This window comes from Berkeleyomyces rouxiae, assembly GCF_048999995.1.
Source record: "Berkeleyomyces rouxiae strain 22BRR77 chromosome Unknown BrBRR77_ptg000002l, whole genome shotgun sequence".
NCBI classification, from domain to species: domain Eukaryota; kingdom Fungi; phylum Ascomycota; class Sordariomycetes; order Microascales; family Ceratocystidaceae; genus Berkeleyomyces; species Berkeleyomyces rouxiae.
In genome coordinates this window covers 3,053,500-3,072,386 of record NW_027396492.1, presented here as the reverse complement: position 1 = coordinate 3,072,386, position 18,887 = coordinate 3,053,500, and the positions used below count along the sequence as shown (strand labels likewise).

At 49.5% G+C, this 18,887-nt stretch overlaps 2 protein-coding genes across 2 annotated transcripts; both read left to right on the top strand.

Moving 5' to 3' along the window:
* Positions 1-589: 589 nt before the first annotated feature.
* On the top strand, positions 590-2,858 carry BROUX77_002418 (uncharacterized protein; the record flags this gene model as incomplete). Its single annotated transcript, XM_073746957.1, has 2 exons — positions 590-962; positions 1,030-2,858. The coding sequence occupies 2 exons, from the start codon at positions 590-592 to the stop codon at positions 2,856-2,858; spliced, it is 2,202 nt and encodes a 733-aa protein (XP_073607500.1).
* An 8,179-nt stretch (positions 2,859-11,037) lies between these two features.
* On the top strand, positions 11,038-17,703 carry BROUX77_002417 (uncharacterized protein; the record flags this gene model as incomplete). The annotated part of the gene is made up of 3 exons (XM_073746955.1): positions 11,038-11,336; positions 11,400-11,697; positions 11,761-17,703. 3 exons carry the CDS (start codon positions 11,038-11,040, stop codon positions 17,701-17,703), a joined length of 6,540 nt encoding a protein of 2,179 aa, XP_073607499.1.
* Between the last annotated feature and the right edge of the window lie 1,184 nt (positions 17,704-18,887).

Below are 18,887 nucleotides of genomic sequence, written 5' to 3'. Positions count from 1 at the left end.
ACGAGACTCCTTGATATTTTCTACTCTTCTGGGTTCTGTTGTTGTCTCAATACACTCTTCAGAACTCGTTTCCTTTGTCAGATCTTCTTTTGCATTGGTTGTTTGGTATCTGTTTCGCTCCTTTCAGCCAGGATATATACACACTCTTGGCTTGTCTATACTCATTCATCTTCTCTGCATCCGTGATAGTCACTAATTTACCATTCACTTTCTATCTTTCACTTCCATTTTCTTCTACATGCTGCCTATTGGTAGCTCCCTCTTCGATACATTCGCTTGTCTTTTCTTCGAAATCATCAACCTCTACCCTTACACTCAGCCATTACACCATTAGCATTTTGATAACGACCACAAACTACAATTTAATATCAGCTGTTCAAACGTATATAGGCTCCAGAAAGAGTGGAATTTCAAACTGTGAGTACGGCTACGCTCAGCTCAATGCGGAACATCAGTTTTCTTGTTGCAGTTCACATCACAGAAAGAGAGGAACCCACTTAATTTCACAGACCGATAACATACACAGGCTTGATATCCTGGCACAGATCAGCAGCTAAAAGTCTCTACAGATTATATCAAATTATTCATGATGAGGTGCTCTTCATTGGCCTTCTTGGTACTGATACAACTTCATCGATCGTCAGCTACACCCATATACGCCAGGCAAATAGAATCCGACCCTGTGGCCACACAAGATGCGTCACCTACACCAACCACAGCCGAATCAACATCTCCCTCACAAACAATTGCCTACATCTCGACAAGTATAGTCGCCAAGGTTCCTTCCTGTGCAAAAACATGCTATCTCAATGCCATTGCCAGCAAATTCGACTTCAAGTCAACGTGTGGTTTGACTCCTTCATTACAGTGCTTGTGCTCATTAACAAGCAGCAATGGCATGTCTTTGGACGAGACAGCTGTTAGTTGTATTGACAGCGATTGTAGTGATGGAGAAGTTTCTGGTACGTCTTGCTGTGGTGTATATTTGCAGCTTTCGTGTAATGCTGACTGGGTGTACAAAAACTAAAGACGACGAAAAAGCAAAAGCCCATGCTATTTGCGATATCTCTACAAGTACTACATCTTTGCCTGATCTGCAAGCATCGACGGCATTATCAAAAACCTCAGTATCCGAGCCTACCTCAACTCAGACACCCAGCTCAAGGCCCAGTTTTATCTCGAGCTCCACGACATTCTCGACATCCGCCAGGTTATCCGCTACGACTGTTGCGCAGGTCTCAAATACTGTCTTACCAGTCATTGAGACGTCGTCTGTTAGTGTGCCCAACTCAACATATCAGGGCGGACGTACAGATGATAGCTCCAACAACACAAAATCACTTGCCGCCGGTCAGGCTATTGGTCTTGGATTTGGACTCGCTGGGGCTATTCTGATAGGGTTAATCGCTATCATATATGGCAGAAAACGCCGGTTCCAGAAGTTTGAAGCACTCTATCTTCAAGACAATAGTTACCGCAAGAGTGGTGCCAAAACAAACAATGTCATTCGCTCGAGTATGTTGGAGATCTCTGCCCCCATGCATAACGACCTGCCTATGGGAAGCAGCTCTTCTACTCCTTCGCTTGCCCATTTCGGGGATACAGAAGAAGGTCATGCCCATGAATTATACATGATGGAGAACGCGCCATCCAAAGCATTTATTGCCCATGTCACACCAATAGGTATAGCAACTTCCACGAGTGGCGACGAAATCCTTGTCTCCTCTGCCAAGTCTTCTAGGCTACGACAGAGCATGCTTTCTTCCGGTCTCAACTCTTTTGGGAGATCCAGTCACCACCAAAGACTACCCTCTGAAGATTTCGAGTCCACCACTACCTCGCCTCGTCACAAGACTGCGAATAACTCGCCAAAACTGCCTTTCGATAGGGTTCTCATCCCCCCCAGCCGCATTCACGAAAGAAGGAAGCAAAAGTTTGTCGCGGAGCTGGAAGGCCGACCAATCAAGCCAGCAAGCCCCTCGCATAAGCCACTAAATCCTAGCCATTCCTCTCATATTTCGGTGTCAAGCCGCAATACCTCCAAATCCCCCCGGATGGCGACATCGGGGCGCAGAGACACCACTTCCAGGGCACATCCCACACGTGAATCGCAACCCCCACAGTCAGTACTCCAAGCCTCTCCCCAGGGTGTACCCCCTACACGTGGCCGCCGCATGACACGCCGCTATGAGACCGACCGCGATAGCATGATGACGGAGTTTGAAGAAGACTCATTTACCTCTGAGCGAGAGCGCGGGCTCGGACGGGGGCGCCCACGCGTTATTACATCCACGGAAACCTTTTTATCCATGGACCACAGCAGTCAAAAGCTCGTGCCACAACCGCCTGTGTCACGCAGTTTAACGTCGCAAAATCACGACTTTCCCTTTGCAGCAGGCACTCCATACTCTAGCGGCTCGGAGATACCCTCAAGTCAAGCGCTAAGGTTCCACTCACCGATCCAGGCATATAATCCTGGCGCAAAAGCACGACATGCTCCGCAGAAAACATTTCAACCATACTCGCCTATCGAAGATGACGAGGACGACCATCATCCCCAGTCGTTGACATCAGCGGTGTCACCATTGCATGTCCAGCCGCCATTCCGCATCATTACAAGCTCGAATGAGGTCAATCAGGTATACAACGACACCGAGTTTCTTTTTCAAGAACACCTCCTCCAGAATAATGAGGTTGGAAACCGCTATCTAGACGAAAGCCATGTCCAGCAGCGAGATAATGAGCTGCGGTCCAACCTGGGATACGTGGAATTTCCAAACACTGTGCCAGCACCCCTCAGAATTCCTTCATTAACGCAAGCACAAGTTGTTACTTTCAATAGGCATCACGGAAGATAACATTCATGTCCCAAATGAATAAAGCCGAGATTGGAATAAGGAGCAAGTGTCGGGAGAGAGTAGCTTAATTCAGTGTCAAGTCCATGTTGTCATACTCAACCCTAATATACCCTTATAAACGTGTAAGTCTAAGGTGTCACCAACCATCAAACAGGCAACTTGGATGAGTGAACCTCGACACTATCAAAATATCCCGTCCAACAACTGATCCATTGTATTCTATTCGCCTTCTCGGAGAATCGGACATAAAAAGTAGGGATGTGCTCAAATTAGTCTTATCTTTTGCTATTTCCGACACAGGGCTACAGAAAACAAAAGAGAATCACAGAGCTGCTTCGTCGGAGGTGAAGCTGCATAAACACCTGCTACCAACGATCAAGTGCAGCGTTAGCGAGCGTTACCACATACTCAGATTTTTGATATTTTATCGTCTTGAGCCTACAATTAACGGTGGTGACACTTGGTTCATGGCATTGGTAACCTCACAACGAGAGAGAGAGGGGGGCGTGCTCGTAACTCCAGAACCGGATGGCAAGGGCCTGAAATTGGGCCGCCTTCGCAAAGGAGGGACATCAAGACCATTCACTTAAATATACAGGATTGTCTAAAGCCTCTTGTTGCTCACATTGGTGGTGTGGGGTGTGAAGGGCTGATGGTTGTAAGTCCAAGCGAAGGGTTAAAGTGTGTCTTGATGTCAATTTGTTGCACTTGTTTGCAAGGCAGCTTTATGTTTGCATTATGCGAGGTCGAGTGGTTTGAGGGGGGCGTATGGAAACGGACCAAGCAATTGAGCGAACGGATGAGTGGGGACCAATTGACGATTACAAATAGTTATATAGGTTGTGGATAAAGTGAGGGTGGGACATTGATGCATTGTTGCTGTATGTATCAGGTGTGCCTGTGAGAGTGAAGTGGATGATCGTCCTGTGTTTCGACAGGTGCATTTTTGTGCAGGTAGATGGTACAGAAGTGTGACCTGTATGTATCTATATTTTAAGCTGCGTCTTTGATGGCATGTGTTCTCTGCAGTAAGAAAACTATAGCAAGTCGTCACGAATTGCATGGTGTGTAATCGGAGCTGGCATACAGCCTGCCGGAGACAACTCATGCTCATCTGGCGAACTTTCGGAACTCGGCTGGGGTAAAGACACCACCTGGCCCACAGGAGATCAATGCGGCGCAAATTGGGTTGAAGTTAGACAGATGTTCCCGAGGAGGGTTCATGAACTGGCTCTTAGTAAGCCATGTCGGGCAACTTGATGACTGAGTTACAGGGCGCGACAACTTAATTTGAGTGCCTGGTTGAAGGGCTGTACAGAGACATTATATGAGCGTTGAAGCAGAAGCATAGACAAAAATACCAAGCTTCTTTGGCTCACTGTCACCATGATACGAAGACAATGGGGTATCGGAACATAATACTACAGCATCAACGATGAGATATACCAGTATATATGTATGTACACATGCATCATGGCGATGATATGCGGAGCTTGTCCGGTTGTCCGTTTGTTGTTGACGCCCAGTTAGTGTCTGCTTGAACCTTTTCACGGTGAGGAGCATTGGCATGGCCGCAAATCTAAGCCGAACAGTGGGAGCAGGTTCACCGGTGTTGATCGGTTAGCTACCAGGAGCTGAGCGAGTGGGTATCGGATGAATCACGCACTATAGAACATGCTTTTTTTTCAATGGAACTATACATTCACTTACATGTCCGGATATCCTTTTCGCTGAGTTTGATGTATGTCTGGGACATGCAGCAAATGCATGTGTGTGCAATCCTCTTGCCTCGTAAATTGCATCGCACGATGGAACAGGAAGGAGGAAGACGAACCGTACTTGTGTAATGTAATCTCCCAGTCCCGGGAGAAAGGGAAACGAGATGAAGGAAGACTAGGCACACTCTGGAAGAAGGAAAGGTGGGCATTCTCGGCATCCTGTTCTTGATAGCACATTCGTGTATGTATCTGTATCAATATATGGTTAATTCAAGCCTGGGTTTACGTCTTTCTTGTTCTTTCTTCGCTATTTCTTTTTTCAACTATCGCCTATGGTGCGGTGAAGACACCGTGCCGTCCCGGAATCTGTCAGAGGAGCTGCGCGAGTAAGGGATGAAGACGGAAGTCTCTTTCAAAGCGACAGGAAAACATGCGACTGATGGCTCGGCTCGCGTTTTCTGGGTAGCAACACGTGTATACTCGCCGCGTTACAATAATAATAGAGAAAAAAAAATCGGTTTCACTGCAATGTACATGTACAGCGGCCTGTAACTATCATATATCGCACTACATACTCCCCAGGAGGAGCAAGGCGGCCGTAATGTACTGGCGCCACTTGCATCGGACGTCCGGTGCCCCCATGTAATCCTCTTTTCTTAATGACAGGGATTCCTTGACCTTTTTTTTTCCTAATACCCTTCCTTGTCACATTTTACTAAGCATGTACTTTTTTTGGCATCTACCGCGCGTGAAATATTGGGTGTTTTCTTCTGAATGAGACTTTTCTTTTTCTTCCAAAAAAGAAGTTCATTTTCCCTCCTAACTATTGATTCTTGTTTCTATTCTCCTGGCTCTTGACGTTGATCATAACCAAAGTGTCATGTTAAGAAATGTATGAGTGGCTAGTAAATCTTGCCAACTCAGTGCCCGTCTGCAAAATGTAAGCTCTGGCCAGAAGCGGCCCGAAAAAGGGGGTTAGCGGTGTCTTCGTCTATCTGGAAGGGCTCCAAGAATTACATGTTCTGGTTGTAGTAAGCTCGTGACCATAGGGATGCTCAGAGACGGGGCTACGTTTACCGTATTTACTGTATCAGGGTTATTCATACGTGAGCCCTGGATTGAAAGAAACAAGGTCATTGTAAGAATTTCAAGAAACGTTACTCTGCCTCACATGAATGGGAAAAAGAAAACGCTGTGAACATGATCATGGTCACCTGTCAGCTTTGTCAGCTTATCAATTGAGCGCAACTGCGAACTGAGCACATAGACAAGAGGTGTACCCGAATATTATGACGAAACTTGAGTAAAACCAATAGTAAAGACGGGCGTCCTGGCCAGCCAAATTCTCAAGAGTCACAGGTTTGGTTGCACGAGTAAATTATGCTCTCATCTCGTTACCATGAGTGTTGTTCTTTTCCATTCCTCAGATTCTGGCGAAGTTCTAGAGTCGTACAGCCAAGGTACAATTGAATCCTTTTTGCATGATTATTCTTTCCGCCTCACCCACAAGTACCGCTACATGTAGCCCCGTGGATTTAATAGTGTTATCTCATGTATCTATACCCAAGACTACACCGAAGGTGAGATGATACACCCATTGCCGCAATAAGAAACACAAGCTCATGTAACACAATACTCGGCAGCCCCATTCGTCAACAAATCGGCGATTCTGTATATACGACAATTGGAGGCCATGTGGCTGGGCTTTTGAACGTTTTTTTTTTTTCGATAAAATATATGCCAGCGACAGACACACCTAGGCCCTGACCAGACCCCTCCGCCGGGAAAGGACGTTTGCACAAAGACTGCATTCCAAGCTCTGCACGACCAGAGATTGGCTAGGCCAGGCCGGACCAGTCAGTCGACCAGTCAATGTACGCCGGGCGACTTAACTGTGCCGATCATTGTCTGGGTCAGGGCATGAGCTTGTCGATGTGACGGTTGTCTGTCTGCGGTCAATGACACACCACACCTCTTGGTCGCTTAGAGCATGGTTGGAGAAAAAAAATATTCGGCTGGCCAACCACACATGGTGAGTAAATAGAACAATCTAGTTCGTAGCATGAAGAATTAAAAGTCCGTAGCTGTGTTGCATGGCTACCTGAACCCTTGAAGCTGTGTTGGTTTAGGGACACTGCATCTTCAGCCCAATGGGCTGGAGTGTCTCTGTGATTCCAGGACAAGTGAATTTCACATCAGTCCCAAAACAGGGCTTCTAATGTCTTGCCTTGACTGTTAACTTTTATGCAAGCAAAAAGATTACAATTGCCGTGATCTCCATGAGATTTAGACTGGGGCTAGACTCGGTGTGTATAAGGATAAAACTGCAGTATCTGAACTTCGCGCACAGCTGGAAATGCAAAAGATACAACAGCGCGTTATAGACACGACACAGCATGCACTACCTCTATGGTCTGAATGATACTACAAAGCTGTATACTTGGATGCATTTGAGAACGGCATCGTTGGTGGTTCGCTAGCCCCTCCCGACAAACCCTGGTCGGGGAATTTTTCGTTTTTTTTTTGAACAGGCACACGGGTGGTGGTTTATTGAAGGTTTACTATTGTGCTACAGCGGATGGAATAAAGTGTGTCAGTCGGCTATTTTGCTTGAGTGATGTAATGACCGTTTTGGGCAAGACAGGTAGTCAACTTGGTGGCAAGTATCAAACCTTGTTTCATTCACTGCATTTAAGTGAATTAAAAGCCACTGAAACAAGCACAATCTGGGTTAAACCCTTCCGGGATCCTTTTATAGTCATTTTCCAAAGATAGACACGCTGTAGAGACAAATGAACGCCTTCATGCATTGCAAGAGATGCAAGAAGTCAAGTACCTGTGTACATGAGCTTGTTTATTGAGGGAAGGGCTCTGTATGTTCCCTCTAGGGCTTATCTGCAGTAGCCGGAAAGCGTGGAGTTGTCATTGATGCAAATCTTAATATACGAGTTGTCTCGCGTTGGTTGTCTGTCAGGCACTTGCACGGCCTGTCTGTGCCGTGTTGTTTTTGACTGAAATTGTAATTTATTGGGGATGTCCGGTGGCAGCCTCTACCAAATACGAGCCAAGCATTCCGTCCCATATTCCTAGCCGGACCACAGTGCCGAAAAGAGGAGAAGAGATAAGTAGTCAAGTTGTTAAGACACACGCCGGTTCAGTGAAAGAGGCGGAGAGGCGGCCAGCAACACGCTTACCAGTGCAATGACCGGGACTTTTGTTTTCTACGCCCTTCTACTTGTACCTATACCCGTACAGCGGTCTGTAGAGTCAAATGGCCTGTTGTCTGCTGGCCTTGAAGCTAAGTTATTTTTCTTGCTCGACAAGTATACATACGAGGACACCTGATCTGGGGTCGGCGTGGTGTATAGAATCTGTCAGTCCAGGCTGCCGAAGCTACAGGTACTTTTATGTATGACAATGATCTCGCTTGCTGGACAAGGCTCCCTTGCTAGGGCGCACAACTACAAGAATGTGCTTGCATACAAATATACTTCGCAACTTCATGTCAGTGGAGATCGTAAGAGGCAGCTGGCACTAAGGGATACCACAAGACGAGATGCACGCAGAGGGATCATCTTGCTAATAGGGTCACGGAATCAGCCATCTCGACCTCACTAGATCTGCATTGTGGTGAGAGTCGCGTCTTGTTACTCTTCACGTCGCGTTTGGGTGTCTGTGTGTCTCTGACAATGAGTGAGACCTGCTTTTGTGTATGAGGCTCTCTATTGGCATTTCTATCAGCAAGACAGCCGTCTAGTTATTGGTCGATATTGAAAAATAATTTTGCATTATGAAGCTGACAGAGGGAAAAAGGTTTCTAAGCCAAGTTGCCTCCAAGCAGGGGAATCACTAACACGGCTGCGGGCAACCATTCAAGCGTAGCAACAAAAAAAAAATTTCGGGCATGTGAAGGGAGGACTTGAATTTATCTTGGCATTAAGTGGCTCGAAAAAAGGCACCTATTAAGCACTGCCAGACTTTAGCCTAACTTGGCGAATCTGACAGCTTCGAAGGATGCAGTGGAAAGGGGACTTCTTTCTTGAGGCTGAGATTAACAAACTGTCCGGTATTATTGCATACCGGTGAATTTTGAGTTCTCTTAGGCGCTCTCCAAGAGCCGACTAGAGCTGAGATGCCTGCCTGCACGTATTCCACGACGCCGTATAGACAAGTGTGTCTAGACGCAAGGGGCATTTCGTGGGAAAGGGCCGTAAGAGAGCACCCATGGGATCTCGAAAGGGTGAGTTGCCAACGTGGAGAATGAATAAACGGTAATAAGACAGTTTGATGGTTGAGCCCAATAGAAATCGGGTTAAACTTGCCAAGGTGGGCTAGGCTAAGTAGACTTTGCTTTGGTCTACTCTGATCTGACCTGCTATCTACTCACCGGGTTTGGTCCCTCTTGGCATAAGAGAGACCGGACTCTGCAGAACAGCCACGGCTTATCACTCACCTCGGACGAATTCCACACGCCCCATTTACTGTGGCCACCGCCTATTGATCACTATCATCAGGGCGGATTCTCTCACCAACATCACAAGGCTCATGCAGATAGACGGGGAAATACGCGCTGGGAAAACCTGCTTACAGCAACACGGAGAATGGGCAGACATAATATGCACCAGGATGATATCAAATCAAGGAGTGGGCTATGACCTGGCAACTGTCTGCGCTCGTGAGTTGGGCAACCCGCACAGTAACATTGGTGGGGTAGTACGAGATGCAAACCCTGGACAGCAAGATGTCCAGAGACACAGCCGCCGAGGGTGCCGCGAAGGATGGGAATAACAGCGTCTGGGGACGGGAATGGAGCCATGATGGGGGCGTAGACTGTAAAACCAAGTGCAATTTACCGGGAAAACAAGATGGTCTGGCGTTCTAGTTAGGCAAAAAAGAAAAGACGGAAAAGCAAGAAAAAAAAGGGACGCAAGCGAGAGTAGGGAAAGTTACAGACCACAACATGGACAACCGCGGCCAAGCGTGGAAAACAGCAGGTCGAAGAAATAGAAGAACTGGTTAACCTGGACATATTGCTCGGCACACACCCATGGCAGACTTCGAGACTTCTAGACACCCATATTCACTGGCTTGCATGGCTTGATGGGTGGGAGACGCACTGGCAGACTGGCTGCTGACTACCACAGACAATGTGCGATTGTTGTGGCTACACGCAGGGTTGGAGAGGCCAGACGAGGGCGGATGACTCCAGCCAGCGAGACAGAGACCCAGACAACCTGAAATTCACGAGCCTAGACAGCCGCAGAGGCCCGCGACAAGCCAGGACAAAGCAGGATCAGAGTCAGAGTCAGAACCAGAGTCAGATCCAAAAGAAAAAAACAGCCAAGTATTAACCGATGTGCAAAGCCATGTCTCTGCCAGTGTCTCTGAGAGACAATAAGCTCTGCAGCTGCTATTTTTGTGATGCTGCACCACCCTCGGCAGCAGAGACTTGGTCCGTATTTCTCTGAGGTCCTTTTTGTGTCGTCCAGGCTGTACACTCACCTACCTATACGACGTTTCGACAGGCACCGACGCAGGGAGAGCCAGAGATACAGGATATTGATAGACCACACGGCACGCCACGGCATTGGGAATCATGTGTCCTCGCGCTGGTCCGGCCAAGGGCGTGCTGCTTGCTTGTACCAGTATACCTGACCTGGAGTGTACTTGAGCTCGAGCTGGAACTGGAACTGGACCTGAAGCTTGTACCAAAATCCAAGCACGGGACGTCTTCTCACTCTCACGCATTACTACTTGCCGCGCTTTGCCTCTAGGAAACTTCCCTGATAGCATTGGACTTCTTCCTGTTCCAGCAGAGGGCAAGAGCACTGTCTCGGCAGAACTCCTGATTGGCTCGTTGCAAAGACACCGCCAACCGCGTCCTTTGTCCGCCCAGGCAACTCCTACGAAAACAGACTGGATCCACCTCCCCCGCGGCCGACCTCCAGCTATATATCTAGCCCGCCGGTGCCCTCTTCAGCGTTTCCTCTATCTCCTCTTCACTCCACATCCCATTAATACTCAAGAGGCTTCTCTCATCCACCAAGAGATCCGGCACTGTGAGATCCTCGACTTGGAAGCCACACCCTCTTGCTTTGGACAGCGCAGACTTTGCCTATATACTTCTTGTCCCTCTCTCCACAGTCACCCACATTGTTTACGCTTGTCGCTTTACTGTTCGCCTGTTCTATTTTTGTGTCTACATATCATCCATACATATTATATTCCCCTCCCCCGCCGTGCATATCACCTCCAGCTTAGTCTTCGTCTGGCAACCCATCATCACTACTTTTATTGTCTACTCGCCGCTTCGTTGAAGTCCACCTCTAGTTCTAAACCAGCACCGTGCCCTGCCACTTCTGCCCCGTCTGTATTCCCCCGCGTTGGACTCTGGTCTCTTGCTGCCTGCCCATCCTTGGACTCTTCATAATATCTACCGATAATCAACGCCGTCCGTCACCATGATTACGCCTAGCAAGATCGCTTTCAACCTGTTCGGGGATCAGTCCCTTGAAGTCTACTCGTCCCTGTCCGACTTCTGTCGCCTCGGATCCCCCAGTATTGTTGCCAAGGTCTTCATGGAACGGGCCGGTGCTTCGCTTCGTGATGAGATAGAAGCTTTGCCCCAGATTGAGCGTGCTCAGATCCCGGCCTTCCGCTCTCTGTACCAGCTCAACGAGGAGTATCACCACCAGAGCAGGCGCCACTCTGGAATCGACAGTGCGTTGCTTTGCATCACGCAGATTGCAAAGTACATTGAGTAAGTACTGTATACAGGCATTACCCCCATGACAAGACCGCTAACTGTATTCTCTACCCATAGCCGCGCTGAGAAGGTTCCTGATGATTACACTGCGGATAGTCAAACCTTCAATGTCGGCTTCTGCACAGGCATGTTTGCTGCTGCTGCCATAGCATTGACCCAGAATGTCTCGCAGTTGATTCCCCTTGGCGTGCAGACTGTTTTACTTGCTTTCCGTCTAGGCACGTATGTAGGCGGTCTTGCTGAGAAGCTTTCCCCCAGCATCGAGGGTGGTAAGACGGCATCGTGGACTTACATTGTGTCCAATGTCACTGAGGGAGCTGCTCAAGCCGTCATCGATGAGTTCCACAAGACTCATGTAAGTCTACATCAAAAGATTGTCACATAACGGCGTGTGTGATTATAGCTAACCCACTCTCAGGATATCCCTATTGCGAACAGAGCTTACATCAGTGCTGTTTCTCCTTCAAACGTCGCCATTTCCGGTCGTCCATGGACGCTTGAAAAGATTGACACTGCTGGTGTCTTCAACTCCAAGCTCACCCCTGTTCCGGTGTTTGGGCCTTACCACGCAAGCCACATCCATGAGGACGCTGATGTCGATGCCATTCTCAAACTCAACTCAAACGAGCTAGAGGTGGTGCTCAGCAGTTTTAAGCCTCGCCAGGCTATTATGTCACCTAGCACTGGCGAATGGATCAACGAGACGACAGCCCAGGGTCTCTACCGTACCATTGCCCGCGAGTGTCTGGCCAAACCCTTAATGTTCACCAAGGCCGTCGCAGGATGTGTAACGACGGCTTCCGTCTTCGAAAAGAACGAGTGCTTGATTGTCCCTTATGGCCCCTCTGCTGCTAGCTCAATTCTGGCAACCGCGATTACAAGTGAGACAGACCTGACAGTCAGTGTGCGTTCTCTGGACATTGCTCATGACAACTGGTCGAGCAAGCTTGGTGCTCATGGACCTCAACTCGGCCGATGCAAGTTGGCCATTGTCGGCATGGCTGGTCGTTTCCCAGATGCTGACTCGCATGAGAAGCTTTGGGAGCTACTATCTCAGGGTCTCGATGTCCACAGGGAAGTTCCAGCTGATCGTTTCCCTGTGGCTACCCACTACGATCCAACTGGCAAGGCCATGAACACCAGCCACACACCCTATGGCTGCTGGATTGAAAAGCCCGGCATGTTTGACCCTCGATTTTTCAACATGAGCCCTCGCGAAGCATACCAGACGGATCCCATGCAGCGGATGGCTCTGACAACAGCATACGAGGCCCTCGAAATGTCCGGATATGGGCCAAACCGCACGGCCAGCACACACCTGGACCGCATTGGCACGTTTTACGGACAGACGTCTGATGACTGGCGTGAGTTGAACGCTGCTCAGGAGGTTGATACTTACTACATCACTGGTGGAGTGCGGGCCTTTGGCCCCGGCCGTATCAACTACCACTTCGGCTTCAGCGGTCCTTCGCTGAACATCGACACTGCCTGTTCATCCTCTGCTGCTGCACTCCATGTTGCTTGCACCTCATTGTGGTCGAGTGAATGTGACACTGCTGTTGTTGGCGGTCTTTCGTGCATGACCAATCCCGACATTTTCAGTGGTTTGTCGCGGGGCCAGTTTCTGAGCAAAACTGGTGGTTGCAAGACCTTCGATGACAGTGCTGATGGCTACTGCCGCGCTGATGGTTGCGCCTCAGTGGTTATCAAGCGTCTTGATGATGCTGAGGCTGAGAATGACCGTATCTTGGCTGTCATTTTGGGAGCTTCTACCAACCACTCCGCTGAGGCCGTTTCCATCACCCACCCTCACGGACCGACACAGTCTGCGCTCTCCCGCGCAATTCTCGATGAAGCTGGTGTTGACCCCCTCGATGTTGATTACGTTGAAATGCATGGCACTGGCACGCAGGCTGGTGATGGAACTGAAATGGTTTCAGTCACTGACGTTTTTGCTCCCGCTGACCGGCGCCGTCCCGCTGACCGGCCTCTCTTTTTGGGAGCAGTCAAAAGTAACGTGGGCCACGGCGAGGCTGCTTCTGGTATCACTGCGCTCTGCAAAGTCCTTATGATGATGCAGAAAAATGCTATTCCTCCTCATGTTGGTATAAAGGGCAAGATCAACCACACATTCCCTAAAGATCTGTCCCAACGCAATGTGAACATTGCCTTCCACATGACCCCTTTCAAGCGTCACGATGGCAAACTGCGTCGCATCTTTCTGAACAACTTCAGCGCTGCTGGTGGCAACACCGGCATTTTGCTTGAGGATGCCCCGCGTCGCGATGCTCCTAGACAGGATCCCCGTTCCACTCATGTCATCACCATCACTGCGAAAAGCAAGTTCTCGATGCTGCGCAATGCTGAACGTCTGGTGAAGTTCATGAAGGCCAACCCTGAGACACCTGTTAGCCATGTCGCATATTCGACCACTGCTCGTCGTATGCAACACTACTGGCGTATGAGTGTCGTGGCCACAGATCTTGCGGACGCCCAGCGCCAGTTAGAAGCCAGACTCAAGGGAGAGTTTGTTCCCATCTCCACGCAGGCGCCTAGCAATGGCTTTTTGTTCACGGGCCAGGGCTCACACTACGCAGGCTTGGGCAAGACGTTGTATGCCAACCACAGTATTTTCCGTGAGGCTATAAATGAGTTCAACGCCATCTGCAGTATTCATAACTTCCCCTCATTTTTGCCGCTGATCGACGGATCTGAAGCTGATGTGACCACTCTTTCTCCCGTTGTTGTTCAAACTGGTCTTTGCGCTTTTGAGATGGCCTTGGCGCGTTTGTGGAAGTCGTGGGGCATGGAGCCTTCGGTTGTCCTTGGTCACTCCTTGGGTGAATATGCTGCGCTCTTCGCTGCTGGTGTTCTCTCTGCCAGCGACACGTTGTTCCTGGTTGGAACTCGTGCTCAGATGCTAGTTTCCAAGTGCACTGCGGGAACTCACGCCATGGTCGCTATCCAGGGCTCTGTGGCGGTTGTACAGGATGCTCTTGGTGCCCGTGCTGATACTATCAACATTGCCTGCGTCAATGGTCCCCGCGAGACCGTCATTAGTGGAGAGACTGCTGAGATGACCGAAGTTGCGAAAACCCTGGTCGATGCGGGTTTCAAATGCACGCAGCTCAAGGTTCCCTTTGCCTTCCACAGCGCTCAGGTTGAGCCTATTCTTTATGAATTTGAGAAGGCTGCTGAATCTGTGCAGTTTATGCCGGCCAAGATTCCTATCATCTCTCCTCTTCTTGGAAAGGTCCTTGTAAACGAGGCCATTGATGCGAACTACCTTTGTAGACACGCCCGCGAAGCTGTCAACTTCCTTGGTGGTCTTACAGATGCCCAGCAGAATGGCACTGTTAATGAAAAAACAGTGTGGCTTGAGATTGGCCCACACCCCATCTGTGCCAACATGGTCAAGGCTGCCTTTGGCGCCAGCACAGTGTCCTTGCCTACGCTCCGTCGTAATGATGACACGTACAAGGTCCTGAGCAACACCTTGAGTGCCCTGCATTCTGCTGGAGCTCAGCTCAACTGGACCGAATTCCACCGCGACTTCCTTCCCAACGTTCGCATGCTGGATCTTCCAGCTTATGCCTTCGATGAGAAGAACTACTGGCTGCAATACACTGGCGACTGGGCTTTGAACAAGAACCGAGTTGTTGCGCCGGCCGCTGTCAAAGAGTTGGCTCCTCCCAAGCCCAAGCTGTCCACCACCAGTGTTCATGCTATTACCAAGGAGGACATCCAGGGTGACATGGTCATCTTGGAGACTGAGACCGACCTTGGCAGAGAGGATACCCGCAAGGTCCTCATGGGCCATATGTGCAATGGCGCCCCCTTGCTCCCATCTACTCTCTATGCTGACATCTCGATGACGGTCTGCGACTATGCTTACCGCCTGAAAAATCCCAACGCTCCTAAGGATATTGGCATTAATGTGTGCAAAGTTGAAGTTCCCAAGACCATTATTCTTGATGAGAAGAACCCCCAGAAGCTACGCTGCTCCGTTGTCTGCAACATGAAGGACGGATCTGCTTCTATCAGCTTCACTACTGGTGATGGCGCCAACAAGACTGAACATGCCTACTGCAAGGTAGAGTATGGTGATGCTGCCGAATGGTTGGACGAATTTGACAAGGTCAACTACCTTATCAAATCTCGCATCGAATACTTGATGAAGGCTGAGACTGAGGGCAAAGCATCCAAGGTCGGTCGTGGTCTAGCTTACAAACTCTTCAGTGCTTTGGTGGACTACAGCCCCCGCTACCAAGGTATGGAAGAGGTCATTCTCGACTCCAACACCTGCGAGGCTACAGCCAAGATTGTTCTCAAGACCAAGCCTGAAGATGGTAACTTTTTCTTCAACCCTTACTGGATCGATTCTTGCTGCCACATTTCCGGTTTCATCATCAATGGGTCTGATGCTATTGATTCACGTGAGCAGGTCTACATCTCCCACGGCTGGGGCTCGCTTCGTCTGCCACAGAAGATGGACCCTGCCAAGGAGTACCGTTCTTACATCCGTATGCAGCCTGTCAAGGGAACAAAGATGATGAGTGGCGACTGCTACATTTATGACGGCGATACCATCATTGGTTCTTGCCGGGATATTCGCTTCCAGTGCATTCCCCGCAAGGTCATGAACATCATGTTGCCTCCCCGCAATGGTGCCGGCGTTGCTGCTTCTGCTCCTTCTGCTCGGGCCCCTGTCGCAGCCCCTGTCCGTCCTTCTATTCCTTCTGGTAAGGAGAAGAAGCAGCTGACCAGCAAGAATATTGCTACTGTGAATGCCAAGTTGCAGAAGCGGACCGTCATCTCTCAGGTGATGGACATCCTGGCCCGCGAAATCGGTGTCTCGCACGACGAGCTAGCTGATGAGATTTGCTTCGCCGATCTTGGTGTTGACTCTCTTATGGGACTTACTGTTGCTGGGTGCATTCGCGAAGATTTGAACATTGACATTGACAACCATGTTTTCAATGACTGCGACACCATTGCAGCTTTCAAAGGCTATCTCAAGCAGTTTGAGACTGGTAGCGGTGACGTTTCTTCTCAGGATGAGTGCTCCGAGTGCAGCGAAGAATATGAACATACTGAGCCGGAGTCCAATGTTACTACTCCCATTGAGAGCTGCGACGATGAAGAAGATATCGCTTGTGATGGCAAGATTCAAGCTATCTTCCGACAGACTGTCGCCAAGGAAATGGGTGTCAACATCGAGGAGCTCATTGCTGCTCCGGACCTAGCATCCATGGGCATGGACTCTCTCATGACTCTTCAAATTCTCGGAGAGCTCAGAGAGCTTACTGGCAACGACTACCCCAGCAGCGTATTCCAAGATCACGCTACCTTGGACGCCGTTGAAAGGGCTCTTGGAATCGCACAGCAGAGTGTCAAGTCCAGCCCCAAGCCTCGTGCCTCAACCTCTTCCATCTCCCCCTCGCTTCCTACTTCTACCGCCGTTACCAAGGTCCGCCCCTCCGCCCCCATCAACACCCATCCTGGCAACACCACGGCCAATGTCTACAAGCCCCCTCGCCCCATTGAGTGGGTGGATCATTACCCTCATCGTAAGGCGTCGTCTGTGATGCTTCAGGGCTCTCGTCGCACAGCTACGCAGACGCTGTTCATGGCTCCTGATGGGTCTGGCAGTGCTACCTCATACATGGAGATTGGCGCCATCGGTCGCGAATGGGCTGTCTATGGACTTTTCTCCCCCTTCATGACGCAGCCCGAGGAGTTCACGTGTGGTGTGTACGGTATGGCAACCAAATTCATTGAAGAGATCAAGCGCCGGCAGCCTATCGGTCCCTACTCCGTGGGTGGTTGGTCAGCTGGCGGTGTCATTGCATTTGAAATGGTTAACCAGTTGATCAAGGCTGGCGATGAGGTTGAGCATCTGATTCTGATTGACGCCCCCTGTCCTGTCATTATCGAGGCCCTTCCTCGGTCTCTGCACGCCTGGTTCGCCGAGATTGGTATTCTGGGAGAAAAGGATGAGAAGACGCAAGCTCGCAAGATTCCCGACTGGCTGCTTCCTCATTTCGCTGCCAGTGTCAATGCCCTCAGCAACTACACTCCTGAGGCTATCGTCGGAAAGACTTGCCCCAAGACTACCATTATCTGGTGTGAGGATGGTGTTTGCAAGACACCTTCGGACCCCCGCCCGGACCCTTACCCCACCGGCCACGCTCTGTTCCTTCTGGAGAACCGCACAGACTTCGGACCCAACCGCTGGGATGAGTTCCTTGACTGGGAAAAGATTCAGACTCGGCAGATTTCCGGAAACCACTTTTCTATGATGCATGGCAGCCTAGCCAAGCAGCTGGGCGACATAATGCGCGAGGGTCTTTCGCGCTAATATTCTAATTGTGTTCTTTTTTTTTCATGAGTGAGCTAACTATAAGCGATTTGTTGTTTGAGCGTTGTTCTTTCTTGATTTTCCTTCTCCTTATTAGGGGCTCGGTATTCTGACTAAAGTGCCATTTGATTTTTCCTTTCTGTATTTCCGTCTGCATTGTCCATCTTATTTATTCTTTAATTGTCTGTCGGCTGTGTCCCGACATCAATAAAATGAAGTTTTAGTCTTCCAACCCATGAGATTCTGCAAAAACAATGTGACACAAGTAATATTCATTGTGACGATTGCTATGGGTATTGAGGAAATAATCAACGTTGACTTCACCAATTCATGAGTACAATAGAGCTCCATTACTAGTGTCGCGATGCGCTAGGGTTAGGGTCGTTTAACCTAATTACTGTTGCGAGGCGCTCAGGGTTACCCGGTCACGTGGTCTCGGACACATAACCAACATAGGCCAAATGATTGGTGAACCCCTCCCCTCAATGTGACTCATGGAGTGGGTCTAACTGAACCTAGCTCGTACCTATATAAAGGGTACAAGCAGGTACTTAGAAGATGTGGACTTGGAAGTTTTTCTCCTTATCGCGATTTTGCTAGCTTCAGTTTATTTGCTTATAATATATACTTTCATTAACTTCTACAATTACACCGCTCCTGCATAGTGTCAAAGCGTGCAAACTACCACTGCGCCAAAAAGACGAACGCTCATTTAGACTTGCTTACTTAGTAGGGCTTCTATCCGTTGACTCTTGAGATTCAATTGTTGCGCGACTCACAGCGCGCCAAAGACGATAAGACTAAGACCAGAACCGAGTTAGCGGAGGGGGTCACATACGGCCTGATCATTAAACGCCACTGGGACTTCATCTTGTCTCCCGCATCACATCTCTCCGATGCTGCTTCTTGGCCTTCCTGGTCTCTGGCCATCTGCTCCTCTCTAGAGCTCCTCGACATAGACATTCAGGACACACCCCACCTTCCCCGCGACGTCCAGTGCTATCTCCTTCTCAAACTCCGTGAAACCATAGCACCCCATCTGCAGGTAGCCATACGCAACCAGTCCACAGTCCTGGATGCATACAACGAGCTCAGGTCCGCTACTGTGGGCTCGATAACCCGTGCTGCCAGCAGGGTCCGCGATAAGTTGCAGCTGTTCGACTTCCACCAGGGGGAAACTCTTC